Here is a 20,059-nt window from a genome sequence, read left to right on the forward strand (position 1 = left end):
TTTTTACAGTTTCTAACTCACAATTCAACAAGAATTGATATTTTAATCAGACAGAATGGGCATGTTATAAGCGAGACAGAACAGTTCAAGTTCCTAGGCGTGCGGATAGATAGTAAGCTGTTGTGGAAAGCCCATGTTCAAGATCTTGTTCAGAAACTAAATGCCGCTTTATTTACCATTAGAACAGTATCTGAAATAAGTGACATTTCAACACGAAAAGTAGTCTACTTCGCATATTTTCATACACTTATGTCATATGGGATTAATTTTTTGGGGAAATTCTTCTGATTCAAAAAGGGTATTTTTGGCTCAAAAACGGGCTGTTCGAGCTATGTGTGGTGTAAGTTCGAGAACCTCTTGTCGACCCCTATTCAATAGTCTGGGAATTCTGACATTGCCCTCACAGTATATATTTTCTTTAATGTCATTTGCTGTTAGCAATATTAGCTTATTCCCAAGAGTTAGCAGCTTTCACTCAGTTAATACTAGGCAGAAATCAAATCTGCATGTGGAATGCACTTCCTTGACTCTTGTGCAGAAAGGAGTGCAGTATTCTGCTGCATCCATTTTCAATAAGCTACCACAAGAACTCAAAAACCTTAGCAGTAGCCCAAACACTTTTAAGTCTAAACTGAAGAGTTTCCTCATGGCTCACTCCTTCTATTCTGTCGAGGAGCTCCTGGAAGAGCTAAAAAATTAAGCAAATTCTAGTGTTACATTCTTGATTTTCTTTATTTAAACTAACGACGTGTCACCTGAATATGTTTCTTATATTTCATTTTATCTGTTTCTACAGTCGTGTTATAATTTCATGTATTGACTCGTTCCATGACCATGGAGAGTTCTCCTTAATGTGGTCCCACGGAACAATAAATAAATAACAAAACTGCGCACATGTCGGCTAGTTTGTATTCCGCACTGCTGCGCTCCTGTGTATCGTGATCGTCTCATCTGATTTGGGTTTGGTTTCTGCAGGGCGGCTACCCGAACGGTCACACAAACGGAGTGAAGCGTCCGGTGCTGAGCAACGGTCGCATCCCTAATGGCCACACGTCCATGGGCATCCACATTACCGAGAATCCACAGGTGAGGCAGCGGACAGTTTCACCTGGGAGGGGTCGGCTTCGTGAGCACAAAATGTCGGCCACGTTCTGCGACGCCGGTGCAGACGGGTCTCTGTGAGCGCGGCTGAATAAATTCATTCTGTCACCGTGTGGAGAATTAATAAATCTCATAAAGTCGTAACTGGCTTCCCGAGGCATGTGAAGGTAAAGTGCCTTATTTTCCATTTTCTTGCGACCACGATCCTGCAGTATTTTAGAAATGACAGCATATTCCTCCTGGAGTATTTTTAATTTTATTTATTTACCATCATAATTTCGTCTGTTTTGCTAGTTCTGAGCAATTGCTGTAACAATATACATTTGCTGAAAAAGAAATTCAATTTTAGGAATACGCTCTGTTCTCGCTCTTTCTTTTTGTAAAAGACAAATTATTTATAAATACGTTTTACTAGTGTAGCAATGCGCATTCATTCCTACTGAGGAGACGTTGGTTGTTCTTAAGTAAACTATGTTTTCTTGTTGTTGTAGTCTTCAAGCCGAAGATTGGTTTGAGGCAGCCGTGCTAGTCTTCCTCGTGCAACCCTCTTTATCTCGAAAGAACTATTGAAAACTGCACTCATTGGACCTACTTACTGTACTCATCCGTAGGTCTCTGTCTACAATTTTTACCGCATACACTTCCCTCCAATACTAACTTGATAATTCCTCGGAGCCTCAGAATGTGTCCTATCAACCAATCTTTCTTTTAGTCAAGTTGTGTCCAACATTTCTTTTCTCCCCAATTCAATTTATTACCCCCCCTCACACGTTATGTGATATAGTCATGTAATCTTCAGTTTTCTTCTATTGCATCACATTTTAACACAGCACACACAGCCTGTAAAAGTTTCTGGCACACTGTGATTTCTGTAACAGTCAGTGCTTGGAAGAATCTAAGAGCACAGCTTCCCCGATTATTACTTCATGCTGCTGTGCACTATTTCTAAGTAGTGACAGCTTGAAGTCAGTTGTTTGCTACTCTAGTGCTTCAGAGAACTGCTAGGTGGATGTTCCTTCTTCCAGACAGTGCTATACAACTTGGAAAGCATATAATAGGCACGACTATTTCTGCACATTTGGCATTGCAGTGTGCTTCTTGATCACAAAACGGGGAACAGTTCGACTATGAAAAAATTCTGAGACTTCTTCAGGAATCTAGATCCAAAATTGGCAGTGATGGCTTTGGAATCGATGACAGTATTTTTGAAAGAAATCATAATCTGCATTTTTCCTTCATCTTATAAACAGGAGCCACAAAAAGATGTAAAAAATAGGTGTACAACTTATGGAGGACTGCATTAGTCTTCGTGGCCTGGCAGGAATGCGTTGAAACCTTATATTCTCTTCTTGTCTGAAGTACTTACCGCTTTTGTAGAAGGCTACACTTCAGACAGATACCTTCAGAGAAGACTTCCTAACACTTAAATTTATACTCAATGTTTACACATTTCTCCTCTTCAGAAACACTTTTGTGGCCATTGCCAGTCTGTGTGTTTTATACCCTGTCTAGTATGGCCATCGTCAGTTATTCTGCTGTGTCTCATTCCCTAATCTAATTTCCTCATCACCATATTAATTTGACTATATTCCATTACTCATGTTTTGCTTTTGTTGATGTTCATCTTATATCCTCCTTTCAAGACATTGTCCATTCCATCCAACTGCTCTTCCAAGTCCTTTCCTGTCTCTACTGTAATTACATTGTCATCAGCAAATCTATTTTTTTTATATTTTTTCCTCTGAACTTTAATTCCTTTTCCAAATTTTTTATTCATTTTCTTTACTGCTTGCTCAATGTACAGATTAAATAACTTTGCAGTAGACTACAACCGTGTTGCACTCCCTTCTCAACTACTGCTTCCCTTTCGTGCCCCTCGACACTTATAGCTGTCGTCTGGTCACTGTACAAGTTGTAAATAGCCTTTTGCTCCCTGTATTTTACCCCTGCTACCTTCAGAATTTGAAAGAGAGTATTCCAGTCAACATTGTCAAAAACATTCTCTTACAGATGCTATAAACTTAGGTTTGCCTTCCCTTAACCTGTCTTCCAAGAGATGATGTAGGGTCAGTATTAACCTCACGTATTCCTACATTCTTCCCCCATGAACCATGGACCTTGCCGTTGGTGGGGAGGCTTGCGTGCCTCAGCGATACAGATGGCCGTACCGTAGGTGCAACCACAACGGAGGGGTATCTGTTGAGAGGCCAGACAAACATGTGGTTCCTGAAGAGGGGCAGCAGCCTTTTCAGTAGTTGCAGGGGCAACAGTCTGGATGATTGACTGATCTGGCCTTGTAACATTAACCAAAACGGCCTTGCTGTGCTGGTACTGCGAACGGCTGAAAGCAAGGGGAAACTACGGCCGTAAATTTTCCCGAGGACATGCAGCTTTACTGTATGATTAAATGATGATGGCGTCCTCTTGGGTAAAATATTCCGGAGGTAAAATAGTCCCCCATTCGGATCTCCGGGCGGGGACTACTCAAGAGGATGTCGTTATCAGGAGAAAGAAAACTGGCGTTCTACGGATCGGAGCGTGGAATGTCAGATCCCTTAATCGGGCAGGTAGGTTAGAAAATTTAAAAAGGGAAATGGATAGGTTAAAGTTAGATATAGTGGGAATTAGTGAAGTTCGGTGGCAGGAGGAACAAGACTTTTGGTCAGGTGATTACAGGGTTATAAATACAAAATCAAATAGGGGTAATGCAGGAGTAGGTTTAATAATGAATAAAAAAATAGGAGTGCGGGTTAGCTACTACAAACAGCATAGTGAACGCATTATTGTGGCCAAGATAGACACAAAGCCCATGCCTACTACAGTAGTACAAGTTTATATGCCAACTAGCTCTGCAGATGATGAAGAAATTGATGAAATGTATGACGAGATAAAAGAAATTATTCAGGTAGTGAAGGGAGACGAAAATTTAATAGTCATGGGTGACTGGAATTCGATAGTAGGAAAAGGGAGAGAAGGAAACATAGTAGGTGAATATGGATTGGGGGGAAGAAATGAAAGAGGAAGCCGCCTTGTAGAATTTTGCACAGAGCATAACTTAATCATAGCTAACACTTGGTTCAAGAATCATAAAAGAAGGTTGTATACCTGGAAGAATCCTGGAGATACTAAAAGATATCAGATAGATTATATAATGGTAAGACAGAGATTCAGGAACCAGGTTGTAAATTGTAAGACATTTCCAGGGGCAGATGTGGATTCTGACCACAATCTATTGGTTATGAACTGCAGATTGAAACTGAAGAAACTGCAAAAAGGTGGGAATTTAAGGAGATGGGACCTGGATAAACTGAAAGAACCAGAGGTTGTAGAGAGTTTCAGGGAGAGTATAAGGGAACAATTGACAGGAATGGGGGAAAGAAATACAGTAGAAGAAGAATGGGTAGCTCTGAGGGATGAAGTAGTGAAGGCAGCAGAGGATCAAGTAGGTAAAAAGACGAGGGCTAATAGAAATCGTTGGGTAACAGAAGAAATATTGAATTTAATTGATGAAAGGAGAAAATATAAAAATGCAGTAAATGAAGCAGGCAAAAGGGAATACAAACGTCTCAAAAATGAGATCGACAGAAGGTGCAAAATGGCTAAGCAGGGATGGCTAGAGGACAAATGTAAGGATGTAGAGGCTTGTCTCACTAGGGGTAAGATAGATACTGCCTACAGGAAAATTAAAGAGACCTTTGGAGAGAAGAGAACCACTTGTATGAATATCAAGAGCTCAGATGGCAACCCAGTTCTAAGCAAAGAAGGGAAGGCAGAAAGGTGGAAGGAGTATATAGAGGGTTTATACAAGGGCGATGTACTTGAGGACAGTATTATGGAAATGGAAGAGGATGTAGATGAAGATGAAATAGGAGATAAGATACTGCGTGAAGAGTTTGACAGAGCACTGAAAGACCTGAGTCGAAACAAGGCCCCGGGAGTAGACAACATTCCATTAGAACTACTGATGGCCTTGGGAGAGCCAGTCATGACAAAACTCTACCATCTGGTGAGCAAGATGTATGAGACAGGCGAAATACCCACAGACTTCAAGAAGAATATAATAATTCCAATACCAAAGAAAGCAGGTGTTGACAGATGTGAAAATTACCGAACTATCAGTTTAATAAGTCACAGCTGCAAAATACTAACGCGAATTCTTTACAGACGAATGGAAAAACTGGTAGAAGCGGACCTCGGGGAAGATCAGTTTGGATTCCGTAGAAATGTTGGAACACGTGAGGCAATACTAACCTTACGACTTATCTTAGAAGAAAGATTAAGAAAAGGCAAACCTACGTTTCTAGCATTTGTAGACTTAGAGAAAGCTTTTGACAACGTTAACTGGAATACTCTCTTTCAAATTCTGAAGGTGGCAGGGGTAAAATACAGGGAGCGAAAGGCTATTTACAATTTGTACAGAAACCAGGTGGCAGTTATAAGAGTCGAGGGGTATGAAAGGGAAGCAGTGGTTGGGAAAGGAGTGAGACAGGGTTGTAGCCTTTCCCCAATGTTATTCAATCTGTATATTGAGCAAGCAGTAAAGGAAACAAAAGAAAAATTCGGAGTAGGTATTAAAATTCATGGAGAAGAAGTAAAAACTTTGAGGTTCGCCGATGACATTGTAATTCTGTCAGAGACAGCAAAGGACTTGGAAGAGCAGTTGAACGGAATGGACAGTGTCTTGAAAGGAGGATATAAGATGAACATCAACAAAAACAAAACGAGGATAATGGAATGTAGTCAAATTAAATCGGGTGATGCTGAGGGGATTAGATTAGGAAATGAGACACTTAAAGTAGTAAAGGAGTTTTGCTATTTAGGGAGTAAAATAACTGATGATGGTCGAAGTAGAGAGGATATAAAATGTAGACTGGCAATGGCAAGGAAAGCGTTTCTGAAGAAGAGAAATTTGTTAACATCGAGTATAGATTTAAGTGTCAGGAAGTCGTTTCTGAAAGTATTTGTATGGAGTGTAGCCATGTATGGAAGTGAAACATGGACGATAACCAGTTTGGACAAGAAGAGAATAGAAGCTTTCGAAATGTGGTGCTACAGAAGAATGCTGAAGATAAGGTGGGTAGATCACGTAACTAATGAGGAGGTATTGAATAGGATTGGGGAGAAGAGAAGTTTGTGGCACAACTTGACTAGAAGAAGGGATCGGTTGGTAGGACATGTTTTGAGGCATCAAGGGATCACAAATTTAGCATTGGAGGGCAGCGTGGAGGGTAAAAATCGTAGAGGGAGACCAAGAGATCAATACACTAAGCAGATTCAGAAGGATGTAGGTTGCAGTAGGTACTGGGAGATGAAGAAGCTTGCACAGGATAGAGTAGCATGGAGAGCTGCATCAAACCAGTCTCAGGACTGAAGACCACAACAACAACAACAACAACATTCCTACATTTCTCCGGGATCCAAACTGATGTTCCCTGATGTCAAATTCTATCAATTTTTCCATTCTTCTCTAAAGAATTTGTTACTATTTTGCAACCAGTACTTATTAAACTGATAGTTCAGTAACATTCACTCTGGTCAGCACTTGATATCTGTGCAGATGGAAGTATTACATTCTTTCTGAAGTCTGGGCATATTTGACTGTCTCACATTCCCTCCATACCAAATGGAAGAGTTATGTCATGGCTGACCCTCCCAGTGACCTCAGTAATTATGAGTGAAAGTTTTTTCTGCAGGGACTGTGTCTTATCTTAGGTCCTTCAGTGCTTTGTCCAATTCTTCTTGGAGTATCACATCTCCCATCTTCACTTTCTATGACATTATCTTCAAGTTCATTTCCCTTATAAAGACCCTCTATAGAATCATTCCACCTTTCAGCTTCCCCTTCATTGCTTGGCACTGGTTAGCCATCTGAGCTCTCAATATTGATAACAGCTGCTGCTATTTCCTGTAGATGATATCTGTCTTTCTTCGCGAGATATACGTATGAGGGAGCAATATACTGCTTGACTCCTCGGTGAAGGTATGTTCTCAAAACTTAAACAAAAGCCCGTACCGAGCTACTGACCGTCTCTCCTGCAAAGTCTTCCAATGGAGTTTATCTATCATCTCTGTAACGCTTTCGCGATTACTAAATGATCCTGTAACGAGTCGCGCTGCTCTCCGTTGGATCTTCTCTATCTCTTCTATCAACCCTATCTAGTATGGATCCAACACCGGTGAGCAGTATTCAAGCAGTGTGCGAACAAGTGTACTGTAACGTACTTCCTTTGTTTTTGGATTGCATTTCCTTAGGATTCTTCCAGTGAATCTCAGTCTGGCATCTGCTTTACCGACAATCAACTTTATATGATCATTCCATTTTAAATCACTCCTAATGCCTACTCCCAGATAATTTATGAAATTAACTGCTTTCAGTTGCTGACCTGCTATATTTTAGCTAAATGATAAAGGATCTTTCTTCCTGTGTATTCGCAGCACATTACACTTGTCTACATTGAGATTCAATTACCATTCCCTGCACCATGCGTCAATTCGTTGCAGATCCTCCTGCATTTCAGTACAATTTTCCATTGTTACAACCTCAGCATTATTCACAAAAAGCATCAGTGAACTTCCAATGTTATCCACAAGGTCATTTATATATATTGTGAATATCAACAGTTCTACGACAATCCCCTGTGGCACACCTGAGATCATTCTTACTCCATTGAGAATGACATGCTGCGTTCTGTTATCTAGGAACTCTTCAATCCAATCGCACAATTGATCTGATAGTCCATATGCTCTTACTTTGTTCATTAAATGACTGTGTGGAACTGTATCAAATGCCTTGCGGAAGTCAAGAAACACAACATTTACCTGTGAACCCGTGTCTATGGCCCTCTGAGTCTTGTGGACGAATAGCGTAAGCTGGGTTTCACACGATGGTCTTTTTCGCAACCCATGCCGATTCCTACAGAGTAGATTTCTAGTCTCCAGAAGTCATTATACTCTAACATTAATACATGTTCCAAAATCAGTATGCGAAGTGTGCCTGGACTCGGTTTAGCTTTGTTTCTTCCTTTGCATTTCCACTTCGCAGTCGCGCCACTGACTCTTGACATGGGCAGCTGTAGAAGGGTTGAAGTGTCTGTGAGGGATTTGTTAATCCGGTAACACAGTTCTTGCAGAATAATAAGGTACATGTGACACTATTTCTCAAATAACTTGAACCAACATTAACATTGTTTTAAACATGGCCTATTTGTGTTACACTAATTGGCCATGTTCTGACTGTCTAGAGACCAAAAATCCATCCTTTATATATCCTCACAGTAATAGGTACTGAAACTATACATTGTTCGATGTTTAATTTACAGAAATTACAATTAAAACGCAACTCATTCAATTAACTGAATACATTGAAAAATTCCTTCTTTTTAACAGTTTCTTCTACCAAGTTAGGCCGAATTATTTGTTTAGATAATGAAAGTAACAGATAAACAAACAATACTTTGGACAAACCTGGTAATTATTTTGGAATTAATTAAGGGCTGTCTTTGGTAATACGTTTTCGAATGGAGCCAAATAAATACTTCAAGAATCCTAGTAGTTCTTCCAAATGTTTATAATTAGTACAGAGTTTATATTTGTTTATAAGTCAACAATAGAATCTAAGTCACGAAACAATTACTGATTTCACCCTATAACAAAGGTATTAACTAGGAATAGTCAAAATAAATTAGGAAGTTGGGTACATACACGAAACTAAATACTAAATTAGACCTGGTGCTATATTCCTTAAGACTGAGGGCCAACCTTTTTTCTTTATGGAGTTGCAGATTATACTTGTGCATGTTAATGGTAATTAGGCAAAAATGAAAAGGAGGCAGATGGCAGAACAAGAGAGGAAGTAAAGCTATTCCAGCTTGCTCTGTTACAAGTTTCACTCGAGATAGGGGATTCGGGATACTTTTAATCACTGATAGGAATAAGTGTATTACAAGCACACTGCTTAACGGTTTGTATTGAATTCGTGTCAGTACTGCACTTTTTATCTGTCACTGTGCATGCACCCAAGTGCAACATTTGACAAATAAAGTTCTGTAAACTTACGGGTATTACTATCCACAGATTGTACCTGTAGTGCCAGGGAATAAGCTTTATTTTTCAGAGGGTCGAAGAAGTTTTCTATGTATCTAATGTTACTGATGACATATGATAATACAATCTTTCATATACAGGGCCTCTCTCCTTAGAGTTGTTAGGTGCATTTTCCCTCGTGTTTAAGCAGATGTTTGCAATTTCGTTTTTGCAGTATGTAGTTGGAGTCAGTCCAAACAAATACTGCCCATCACACATGTTATGCAATATGTCATATTAATGGGAAGTGTCAGTTTGTTTCCCGTTACAAACAAAATGATTTTTAAAATGGAATTTGATGTGCACATTCAATGGGACAGTGCCAAATTAGTGTAGTGTAGTATTCGTTTCATTGATTTATATTAACGGCGACAGTAAAACGTGAAAAATAACCACTGCTCTGTCCCCCACTGGCTGCTACTGTCTTGCAGTAGTGCTGCTCAGTTACTGTTGGAGCACAGATTGCTCTTCCTATTGTACGGTCTCTGTTAATACATATTGATGAAATGAATGTTGCACTACACTACCTTGAGACCACTCTATCAAATGGGGATGTAAAATTACACTTCAAAAATATTTTGTTTGTAACTGGAAAGAAGGTGACGATTTCCATTGATACTGAGCATTGCATGAAACACATGATGAACAGTATTTGTTTGGCCTGATTCCAGTTGCACATTGCAAAAACAAAACTATGAAGATCTTCCAAAGTACCAGAGAAAATGTACCTGAGAACTCTTGGGTATACCTTTCTATGTAGCAAGACTTGGATTCATTTGTAGTGAAGTACTATGTCCTTTATATAGATTACAAGAAACCCTATTTTCTTGTGCACTTGGCATGAATGTTAGGATTTTTGAGAACAGAATGTGTCCTTAAATTTTTATTGCCTTTTTTTGGAGCTGTATGTTGCTACAGATGTTACTTGAGAATGGGCCAACACCCAAAATTACAATCATAAGTAAAGAAATATGATACCAGTTTACACAGAAACTGTTGTCGTATCTAAACTGAAGTGTATATTTTTTCTAGTGGTGATGAAATACAAGCTTGTGCATTCCTTTCATTCACTCGTTCACACATCATGTTTTCTAAATCCCATAATGGAAGAGAGTCTTTAGGCTTGGGAGCAACTCAAGTTATACATTAACCAGCAGAAGCAACCACTTCCAGTTGCTTCTGGGAGTGTAGTTAATTAAGTACATATTTCATGGATAATATTCATGACAAATATTATGATTTGGAGAATGTCAACTGAAGAAACAGGCTACATACATAATTTACAAATTATCTGTTGGCTTCTGTCTCGGGCTCTTCGGTTGGTGATTGTTTCACAATTTTGATGACATTTCAGCGGCACAGTTTGCTGACATTGTCGGAGATTCACCCTCAACTGCTGAAGGTGGACTAGAGTTGAGCTCAGGGCTGCAGATTATGTCTACGTTTTGCGCGAATGTATGAAGGCTTTCTCCCTGGTCAGTATTGCCATGGTTCTCTCCTTGTTACCTGCAATGGTCATTCGCTGAAGCACGGGAATCCAGGATCTTTTTACTTTGAGCCTTTCCTCTTTCTTATTGAAGTTACTACCATGTCCTTTCGGCAAATTTTACTATGCGGTCGGTCTCGCACAGTGCATGCCCTGCCGTAGCTGATTTTTGCACCTGTCCCAACCCACAGTGCTGTTTGTGTTTGATGAACCTGGTGTTGATGGATTATGCAGTCATTCAAATGTAGACTTTTCCACGTGTAGGGAGTATGGGGTATATTCTTGACGTCGCTAATGGAATCCCTTTTGTCCTTGCTGATCCAAAACAACCTTTGATATTCTTGTTTGGTTTGTAAATGATATTTATGCCTTGCTTGTTGCATTATGCAGACATATCCCTTCACCTGAGTTAGAAAAGAGGGATGATTAATATTCTTGAAACACATGCAAGATGAGTCTGTGAGCCACAGCATCACAGAGATGAGGTGCAGCACCTGGAAAGCCTTTTGCAGAAGCAGTGGGTATTCTACCAGTTGCATAAGAAGTGTCACAAAATCTAACACTCAGCAAAGTGACAAAACAGAAAAGAAATGTCTGGTATGGCCTTCCCTCTATACATTCCTAGTATGACTGATAGGACTGGTCATATTTCACACAGACATAACATAAAGACTATTTAAGAACTGAACCAGAAGATCAAAGAGTGTCTAAATTTACAAAAGAGAAAAAAGACCACACTTGCTGTGACAGGAATATGCCACATATCCTTGTTGTTGTTGTTGTTGTTGTTGTTGTGGTCTTCAGTCCTGAGACTGGTTTGATGCAGCTCTCCATGCTACTCTATCCTGTGCAAGCTTCTTCATCTCCCAGTACCTACTGCAACCTACATCCTTCTGAATCTGCTTATTGTATTCATCTCATGGTCTCCCCCTACGATTTTTACCCTCCACGCTGCCCTCCAATACTAAATTGGTGATCCCTTGATGCCTCAGAACATGTCCTACCAACCGATCCCTTCTTCTGGTCAAGTTGTGCCACAAACTCCTCTTCTCCCCAATTCTATTCAGTACCTCCTCATTAGTTATGTGATCTACCCATCTAATCTTCAGCATTCTTCTGTAGCACCACATTTCGAAAGCTTCTATTCTCTTCTTGTCCAAACTGGTTATCGTCCATGTTTCACTTCCATACATGGCTACACTCCATACAAATACTTTCAGAAATGACTTCCTGACACTTAAATCTATATTCAATGTTAACAAATTTCTCTTCTTCAGAAACGCTTTCCTTGCCATTGCCAGTCTACATTTTATATCCTTTCTACTTCTACCATCATCAGTTATTTTGCTCCCCAAATAGCAAAACTCCTTTACTACTTTAAGTGTCTCATTTCCTAATCTAATTCCCTCAGCATCACCCTACTGAATTCGACTACATTCCATTATCCTTGTTTTGCTTTTGTTGATGTTCATCTTGTATCCTCCTTTCAAGACACTGTCCGTTCCGTTCAACTGCTCTTCCAAGTCCTTTGGTGTCTCTGACAGAATTACAATGTCATCGGCGAACCTCAAAGTTTTTATTTCTTCTCCATGGATTTTAATACCTACTCCGAACTTTTCTTTTGTTTCCTTTACTGCTTGCTCAATATACAGATTGAATAACATCGGGGAGAGGCTACAACCCTGTCTTATTCCCTTCCCAACCACTGCATCCATTTTGTGCCCCTCGACTCTTATAACTGCCATCTGGTTTCTGTACAAATTGTAAATAGCCTTTCGCTCCCTGTATTTTACCCCTGCCACCTTTAGAATTTGAAAGAGAGTATTCCACTCAACATTGTCAAAAGCTTTCTCTAAATCTACAAATGTTAGAAATGTAGGTTTGCCTTTCCTTAATCTTTCTTCTAAGATAAGTCGTAAGGTCAGTATTGCCTCACGTGTTCCAGTATTTCTACGGAATCCAAACTGATTTTCCCCGAGGTTGGCTTCTACTAGTTTTTCCATTCGTCTGTAAAGAATTCGTGTTAGTATTCTGCAGCTGTGGCTTATTAAACTGATTGTTCGGTAATTCTCACATCTGTCAACACCTGCTTTCTTTGGGATTGGAATTATTATATTCTTCTTGAAGTCTGAGGGTATTTCGCCTGTCTCATACATCTTGCTCACCAGATGGTAGAGTTTTGTCAGGACTGGCTCTCCCAAGGCCGTCAGTAGTTCCAATGGAATGTTGTCTACTCCGGGGGCCTTGTTTCGACTCAGGTCTTTCAGTGCTCTGTCAAACTCTTTACGCAGTATCGTATCTCCCATTTCATCTTCATCTACATCCTCTTCCATTTCCATAATATTGTCCTCAAGTACATCGCCCTTGTATAGACCCTCTGTATACTCCTTCCACCTTTCTGCTTTCCCTTCTTTGCTTAGAACTGGGTTTCCATCTGAGCTCTTGATATTCATACAAGTGGTTCTCTTCTCTCCAAAGGTCTCTTTAATTTTCCTGTAGGCAGTATCTATCTTACCCCTAGTGAGACAAGCCTCTACATCCTTACATTTGTCCTCTAGCCATCCCTGCTTAGCCATTTTGCACTTCCTGTCGATTTCATTTTTGAGACGTTTGTATTCCTTTTTGCCTGCTTCATTTACTGTATTTTTATATTTTCTCCTTTCATCAATTAAATTCAATATTTCTTCTGTTACCCAAGGATTTCTATTAGCCCTCGTCTTTTTACCTACTTGATCGTCTGCTGCCTTCACCACTTCATCCCTCAGAGCTACCCATTCTTCTTCTACTGTATTTCTTTCCCCCATTCCTGTCAATTGTTCCCTTATGCTCTCCCTGAAACTCTCTACAACCTCTGGTTCTTTCAGTTTATCCAGATCCCATCTCCTTAAATTTCCACCTTTTTGCAGTTTCTTCAGTTTCAATCTGCAGTTCATAACCAATAGATTGTGGTCAGAATCCACATCTGCCCCTGGAAATGTCTTACAATTTAAAACCTGGTTCCTAAATCTCTGTCTTACCATTATATAATCTATCTGAAACCTGTCAGTATCTCCAGGCTTCTTCCATGTATACAGCCTCCTTTCATGATTCTTGAACCAAGTGTTAGCTATGATTAAGTTATGCTCTGTGCAAAATTCTACAAGGCGGCTTCCTCTTTCATTCCTTCCCCCCAATCCATATTCACCTACTATGTTTCCTTCTCTCCCTTTTCCTACTGACGAATTCCAGTCACCCATGACTATTAAATTTTCGTCTCCCTTCACTACCTGAATAATTTCTTTTATCTCGTTATACATTTCATCTATTTCTTCATCATCTGCAGAGCTAGTTGGCATATAAACTTGTACTACTGTAGTAGGCATGGGCTTCGTGTCTATCTTGGCCACAATAATGCGTTCACTATCCTGTTTGTAGTAGCTAACCCGCACTCCTATTCTTTTATTCATTATTAAACCTACTCCTGCATTACCCCTATTTGATTTTGTATTTATAACTCTGTAATCACCTGACCAAAAGTCTTGTTCCTCCTGCCACCGAACTTCACTAATTCCCACTATATCTAACTTTAACCTATCCATTTCCCTTTTTAAATTTTCTAATCTACCTGCCCGATTAAGTGATCTGACATTCCACGCTCCGATCCGTAGAACGCCAGTTTTCTTTCTCCTGATAACGACGTCCTCTTGAGTAGTCCCCGCCCGGAGATCCGAATGGGGGACTATTTTACCTCCGGAATATTTTACCCAAGAGGACGCCATCATCATTTAATCATACAGTAGAGCTGCATGTCCTCGGGAAAAATTACGGCTGTAGTTTCCCCTTGCTTTCAGCCGTTCGCAGTACCAGCACAGCAAGGCCGTTTTGGTTAATGTTACAAGGCCAGATCAGTCAATCATCCAGACTGTTGCCCCTGCAACTACTGAAAAGGCTGCTGCCCCTCTTCAGGAACCACATGTTTGTCTGGCCTCTCAACAGATACCCCTCCGTTGTGGTTGCACCTACGGTATGGCCATCTGTATCGCTGAGGCACGCAAGCCTCCCCACCAACGGCAAGGTCCATGGTTCATGGGGGGAAAACAAAATTATAAAAAATAAATGTACTTGTCAGTTAAAGACTATGCACAATATTTTGTGGAAATGGGTGATGTGAGAAGAGCTTCTGCTCACTGGTGAAAATTAAATGTTGGAATCTGACACACTTTTTTTGTGATGCATCTTGCATATGATACCCTGTTGTGTCACATTTTCAGCAACCCACTGCTAAATGTGCATCCACTCTGCTGTTTCAGTACAAATGTGGAGACAAGGGAGGTGCCTCCCTGGGGAACGAGGGCCTCCAGGCGGGGGCAGGTGCCAGTGCGGTTGCGGGGGTGGGGGAGCGGGAACAGCTCCTCGTGCAGCACGGATCCGCCACCAGCGACTCTGTGTAAGTCCCAGCGCACGTTGTAACTGGACTCAGAATTAATTAGTCCTGTAGCTGCCCAAGGTTTATTAATCGTATTACTCTAGTGGCACATTAGCTTTTACTTTTAAAGTGCCCAACGTTTTCCGAACAGTGTTGCGGAGTTCTTCACTCCCGAGACAGGTTCTATGCAATTCTCACCACTGGTCTCCCCTGTGAAAGCCTCTTCATCTCTGCAGAACAACTACAACATACATCCATTTGAACCCACTTGTTGTAGTGAAGTTTTCGCCACCCTGCTACTACTTGTATCTCCTACAATTGTTTCCACTAGCAAATTAATTATTCCTCTGCACCTTATGATGTATCCTATCAAACTAAGCAATCGCAAAAGCATTACGGAGATGATAGATAAACTCCAGTGGAAGACTTTGCAAGAGAGACACTCAGTGGCTCGGTACGGGCTTTTGTTGAAGTTTCGAGAACATACCTTCACCGAGGAGTCGAGTAGTATATTGCTCCCTCCTACGTAATCTTGCGAAGAGACCGTGAGGATAAAGTCAGAGAGATTAGAGCCCACACAGAGGCATACCGACAGTCTTTCTTTTCACGAACTATACAAAACTGGAATAGAAGGGAGAACCGATAGAGGTACTTAAGGTACCCTCCACCACATATCGTCAGGTGGCTTACAGAATATGGATGTAGATGTAGATGTAGGTGGCTTTGGTTTGGTGAATGCTCGGAGAGCACTATCTGCTATTGCACGTAGTGCAGGCGGTGATGTACTGAGAAGGTGATATTATGGAACTGAAATGTTTTTCACACTTAAGAAAAGGCTGTGTACAGAAGGATAAGAACAAACTGTACATCACTATGTGCTGCATACAGCAAAGGAACAGTTCTGACAAGGAACCCCCGAGTGCAAGGTCGCAAGTTCAGTGTTAGTAAGGCTCATTTGAAAGTGTTTTTAAGAATTGTGACAGGAAAAATAGTAGCTGTGTATGACTCACCACGTGCATGAGGAGTGTCCAGGAGGTGCAGGGATCAACATTCTATGAGATGTATTTATTACATTTCATGAAATGGACACTGTCAACATTCGAGATATCTTCAGAATAAACTGTGAACACCAAATGAAAAGTGGTACACCACAGTCGTCACTGAGGTTCGCACCATCGAGATCGAAGGCGAACTCCTAGGAAGTTGTGAGCTGTGCAGAACATTTAGCTGGGTATCCACTCTTAAAGAACACATATAGAATCGTATCAGTGTAATGGGATAATGAGAACTGACGGAATGTGATGGCAAAGCTATCCTTTAAGATGTAGCTGCAGATAGTGCAATAATATGTTTTATAGGCACGAGGAAAAAAAAAAAAAAAAAAAGACTTCTAGAAGCTGAATTTGTCCAGTGGTTCCAGGTGGTACGAACTGCAATGTCACACACTTTTCAGGAAGGGCAGTTTGCTGTGCAGAGTATAATTTTTATAAGAAGACCAGGAATCGAGCAAATAGGAGTTGTTTTCACTAGCTATTGGCCAAAATCAGTGTGCGTGCCATAGTTGTACTCCTCTTACAAAACACATTTTCCCACTCTTTCTTGCTGTGATGCAAATATTCCCTGCTGCCTGTGCACACGAGGAACAGTCACAGGAGGCAAAAAACCTCCATTTTCTCACAGCGTGCACGCGCCTGTGTGTGTGTGTGTGTGTGTGTGTGTGTGTGTGTGTGTGTGTGTGTGTGTGTGTGTGTGTGCGCGCCCGCTTTATCTCAAAAAGCAATTCATTGGAAAGCTAATAAAGTCTTCAGCCTCATTTGTGCACCTGTTGACAACTTGACACCTTTACTGTTTGGTGTGTTATTTTTAGAATGTCATGTAGGATAGATAACCACAAGCGACTGTTATCGACTTATCTTTTGCAGTGCGGCGGACACTTCAGCTGAGGGGTCGGTTGTGGACACGACACAGGTGACCCTCCTGGGCTCCGACATGGCGTCAACGACCTCAGAGTAGCCGGTCGGAACCAGCCACTCCGTGTACGGATGCGGGTACATGCCACACGATGCTTCCTCCTCCTCCTCCTCGCATTTCTTTCTGCCGCCGGCAACGTTGTGCGTACTACTCCTCCGGCCACTTCCCGGAAATGGCACACTGTCGCCGTCAGAGAAGGAGAGGTGTGGTTTTGTTTTCTAAAGTTTAAGTGACGTGTATTATAAAGCATAGTGTTAAGGGCAGCGTATTTATAAATGTTTAATTTGTACAATGTTTCTCTTCTTTGCTTTTTGCCATTTTTTTCTGAACGTAGTACGGAGTGACGGAGCAGAAAAGACAAATTTAATTTTCTAAAAAAATTTAAAAAAGTGACAACACGATAGTGTCTGGGAATAAATTACTTGTACGGTGATATTAGTATACTTTGCCTAATTACTGTAAAGGAAGAAAAGTAATAGTGGAACAATATTTAATGTAGCGACCCTTTTTATTTTGTTATCGATTTGTCGGGAGCGGCTGCCCGTGTCGCAATTGCACCGCAGTGTGCGCCACTGTCAGTTGGCTGTGAGCGACTGTAAAAGCGACTGAAGCGTAGCTTGCGAGACCGAGATTCCTCTTTATTTTTTATTTGTCAGTAGCAGTGTAGCTACCATTGGTCACTTTAAGTGTCTCGCCTAGCAGTTCTAAACAGATAAAAGCTTCAAACAAACAGTAATGCTGGTTCTGTATGACACAGATGTCCTGTGTGCAAATGAAAAAAAGAAAAAAAAAGAGAATCAATTGATGGTACCTGAAAATAACTCTTCTTGTAAAAAATGTAACAGAAAATTATAATACAAAACGCTGTTTAAACCGACAGGTTTTATTACATTTCCATGTACACTAATCAGTGTCTAGAATAGTTTCCAAGTACAGTAGTTATTCTGCATTCCATTAGATGTCAAGCGGAGGGAACAAATTGTTGCACCCTTTTATAGACTGCGTTTTATAATTTCTTGTGATTATTTCTATTTGTGTTGCTGATCAAAAACTCCTGTAATTGTATCATCAAGTGCTTTGTGGCCAATAATTGTAACAATAGTCGGAGCCCAAACAGTTTTCACCTTTCTCAGAACATTGAGAAAGCCTGGAATAACATAGTGTCTTATTCACCATTTGTCCCTAGATTACTTGAATCGCTGACCCACAAATGACACACTTTCATCCAGGTTGATAACCCGATCTTGAAATTATAATAAGAAAGGGAAAAGAAACACGTGGGAAAAATACTGAACCAAATTTGGTTCTCTCTTCATTAATTGATACAGTAAGAATGGAGAGTTCCTTTTTAATATGCTCCAGAAGTGGGTGGGATTTATAAGGTACGTCTCTTTAGCCGAAGTCTTCATCTCATTCAGTGTACAATATCTCTTTGTGTGTAAACGTGTGCATCAGATCCAGGCTGTGTGAAGGAGGAATTGTTATGAGTTTGATTTGTAGCAGAACTCTGCAGGATTTAGATGTTGAGCTTTGGATGCCTTGCTCTAACTGCACAGTACTTCAGCAGAGATGAAGCCTCTTCACATTTTTTGTGTAGCCCGGGTCAGACTTTTTTTCAGATTCGAGATAGTGTTGGTAAAACAGTTTTTTGTTTTGATTACTCAATTATCTCAAGATAAGAGCTACAACAACACTATTTCAGTGTTTACATGGCAGTACACAAACATACACTCTTAATTTTTTTTAGTTGTTACATAATTTTTGCTTACTCCATGCAACATCTCTCTTTAGCTGGTAGGGACTTCATAAGTGTGTACTAAGTCATCAGCAACACAAATGAATCTGTGTCATGTTATCAAAGGGAAAACATTTGTTCTCAGTATCTGCAAATATAGATCTTCTACTCAGACTGTTGTTCTTCCCTTTTTCAAAAAAACAAAATCATTGCTTTGTAACTGTAAACACAGGGTGAAACTCTCCTGTTTGTTATTGATTTTTACGGAGATTTTATGGAAGTATATAACACTTAGGGGACCACCATAATTTGTACATCCCAGCTTTACCATGCTGCTGTGGCAGTCACCAACAATGTATGGAGACTTACTTTTTGATCAGAGAAATTACAGAATTAGCAGAAACTTTTTGACTTTAGAAGTAATTTTATTGATATCATGCACTCAGTGCACCCCACTGCTAATTATTTGGTCAGAATACCTTTACATGAATGAATCTTCAGTTTTCATACATTGTTACTCTCATTCTCAATCTCTGCCTAAAATTATCTTTACTTGAAAATATTTTTTCATTGGCTGCCTTTTTTGTGTGATCTAAGTTGAATTTCTCAAGACTGTCAGAAGCGCACAAGCAAAACAGAAGCACCCCTTATTAAACAATGCCAATTATTTAGTGAAATTCCTCTACAGTTACTTAAGAATTTTGGCTAGCTGTGGAAGGTATCTCAGTGGAAGCTTTTCTGTTGTCTAAGCATACCATTGTCAGTCACATCACTTTATACTTCTGGTTATTTAGTATTCATGTGACTAGTTTTTAGTGGAGATTTCCTGTATTCTTTAGCTTGTGCTGCCAATGTCTATAAACAGCAATAATTTGTATTTTCTCTTATGTTCTATATTGTCAAAACATCCAACAGAAAGTACTTTATGTAATGGAAACATTTGTTGTCATATACTTCTTTTTGTAGAATCACTGGTGGTCCCTGTCAAAGATTATATGTGAAAGCAATGCTTTAACCAAGTCTGTTCTATTCAAACACTGTATATTTTTGTGTCATTTTTGTTTTGCACTTGAATAGTGGAATCAGTGGCAGACAAAGCACTGTGTAACTAGTACTAGCATCATGACAATATAAAATGTTATCTCCTAAATTGCTACACACTGTCACTGTGTAGTGTGTGGCAACAGTTTCGAAACTGAGTAAATATCACATCCTATCATAAAAGTATCACACTCTGTTTTGAGTAAAATAACTGTCAACCAGGCAGGATTTTGAATAG

General features: G+C 40.1%; 1 protein-coding gene across 1 annotated transcript in view; it reads left to right on the forward strand.

The window, feature by feature from the left end:
• The window catches only part of LOC126214933 (protogenin A-like), a 323,877-nt gene extending 305,418 nt beyond the window's left edge, over positions 1-18,459 (forward strand). The window contains exons 17-19 of the mRNA XM_049941572.1: positions 976-1,086; positions 14,959-15,095; positions 16,997-18,459. Coding sequence (XP_049797529.1) covers positions 976-1,086; positions 14,959-15,095; positions 16,997-17,087 — 339 coding nt within the window. The 3' untranslated portion in view covers positions 17,088-18,459. The remainder of the gene's footprint in view (positions 1-975; positions 1,087-14,958; positions 15,096-16,996) is intronic.
• Positions 18,460-20,059: the final 1,600 nt, after the last annotated feature.

This window comes from Schistocerca nitens, chromosome 12 (assembly GCF_023898315.1).
Source record: "Schistocerca nitens isolate TAMUIC-IGC-003100 chromosome 12, iqSchNite1.1, whole genome shotgun sequence".
In the NCBI taxonomy this organism is placed as follows: Eukaryota; Metazoa; Arthropoda; class Insecta; order Orthoptera; family Acrididae; genus Schistocerca; species Schistocerca nitens.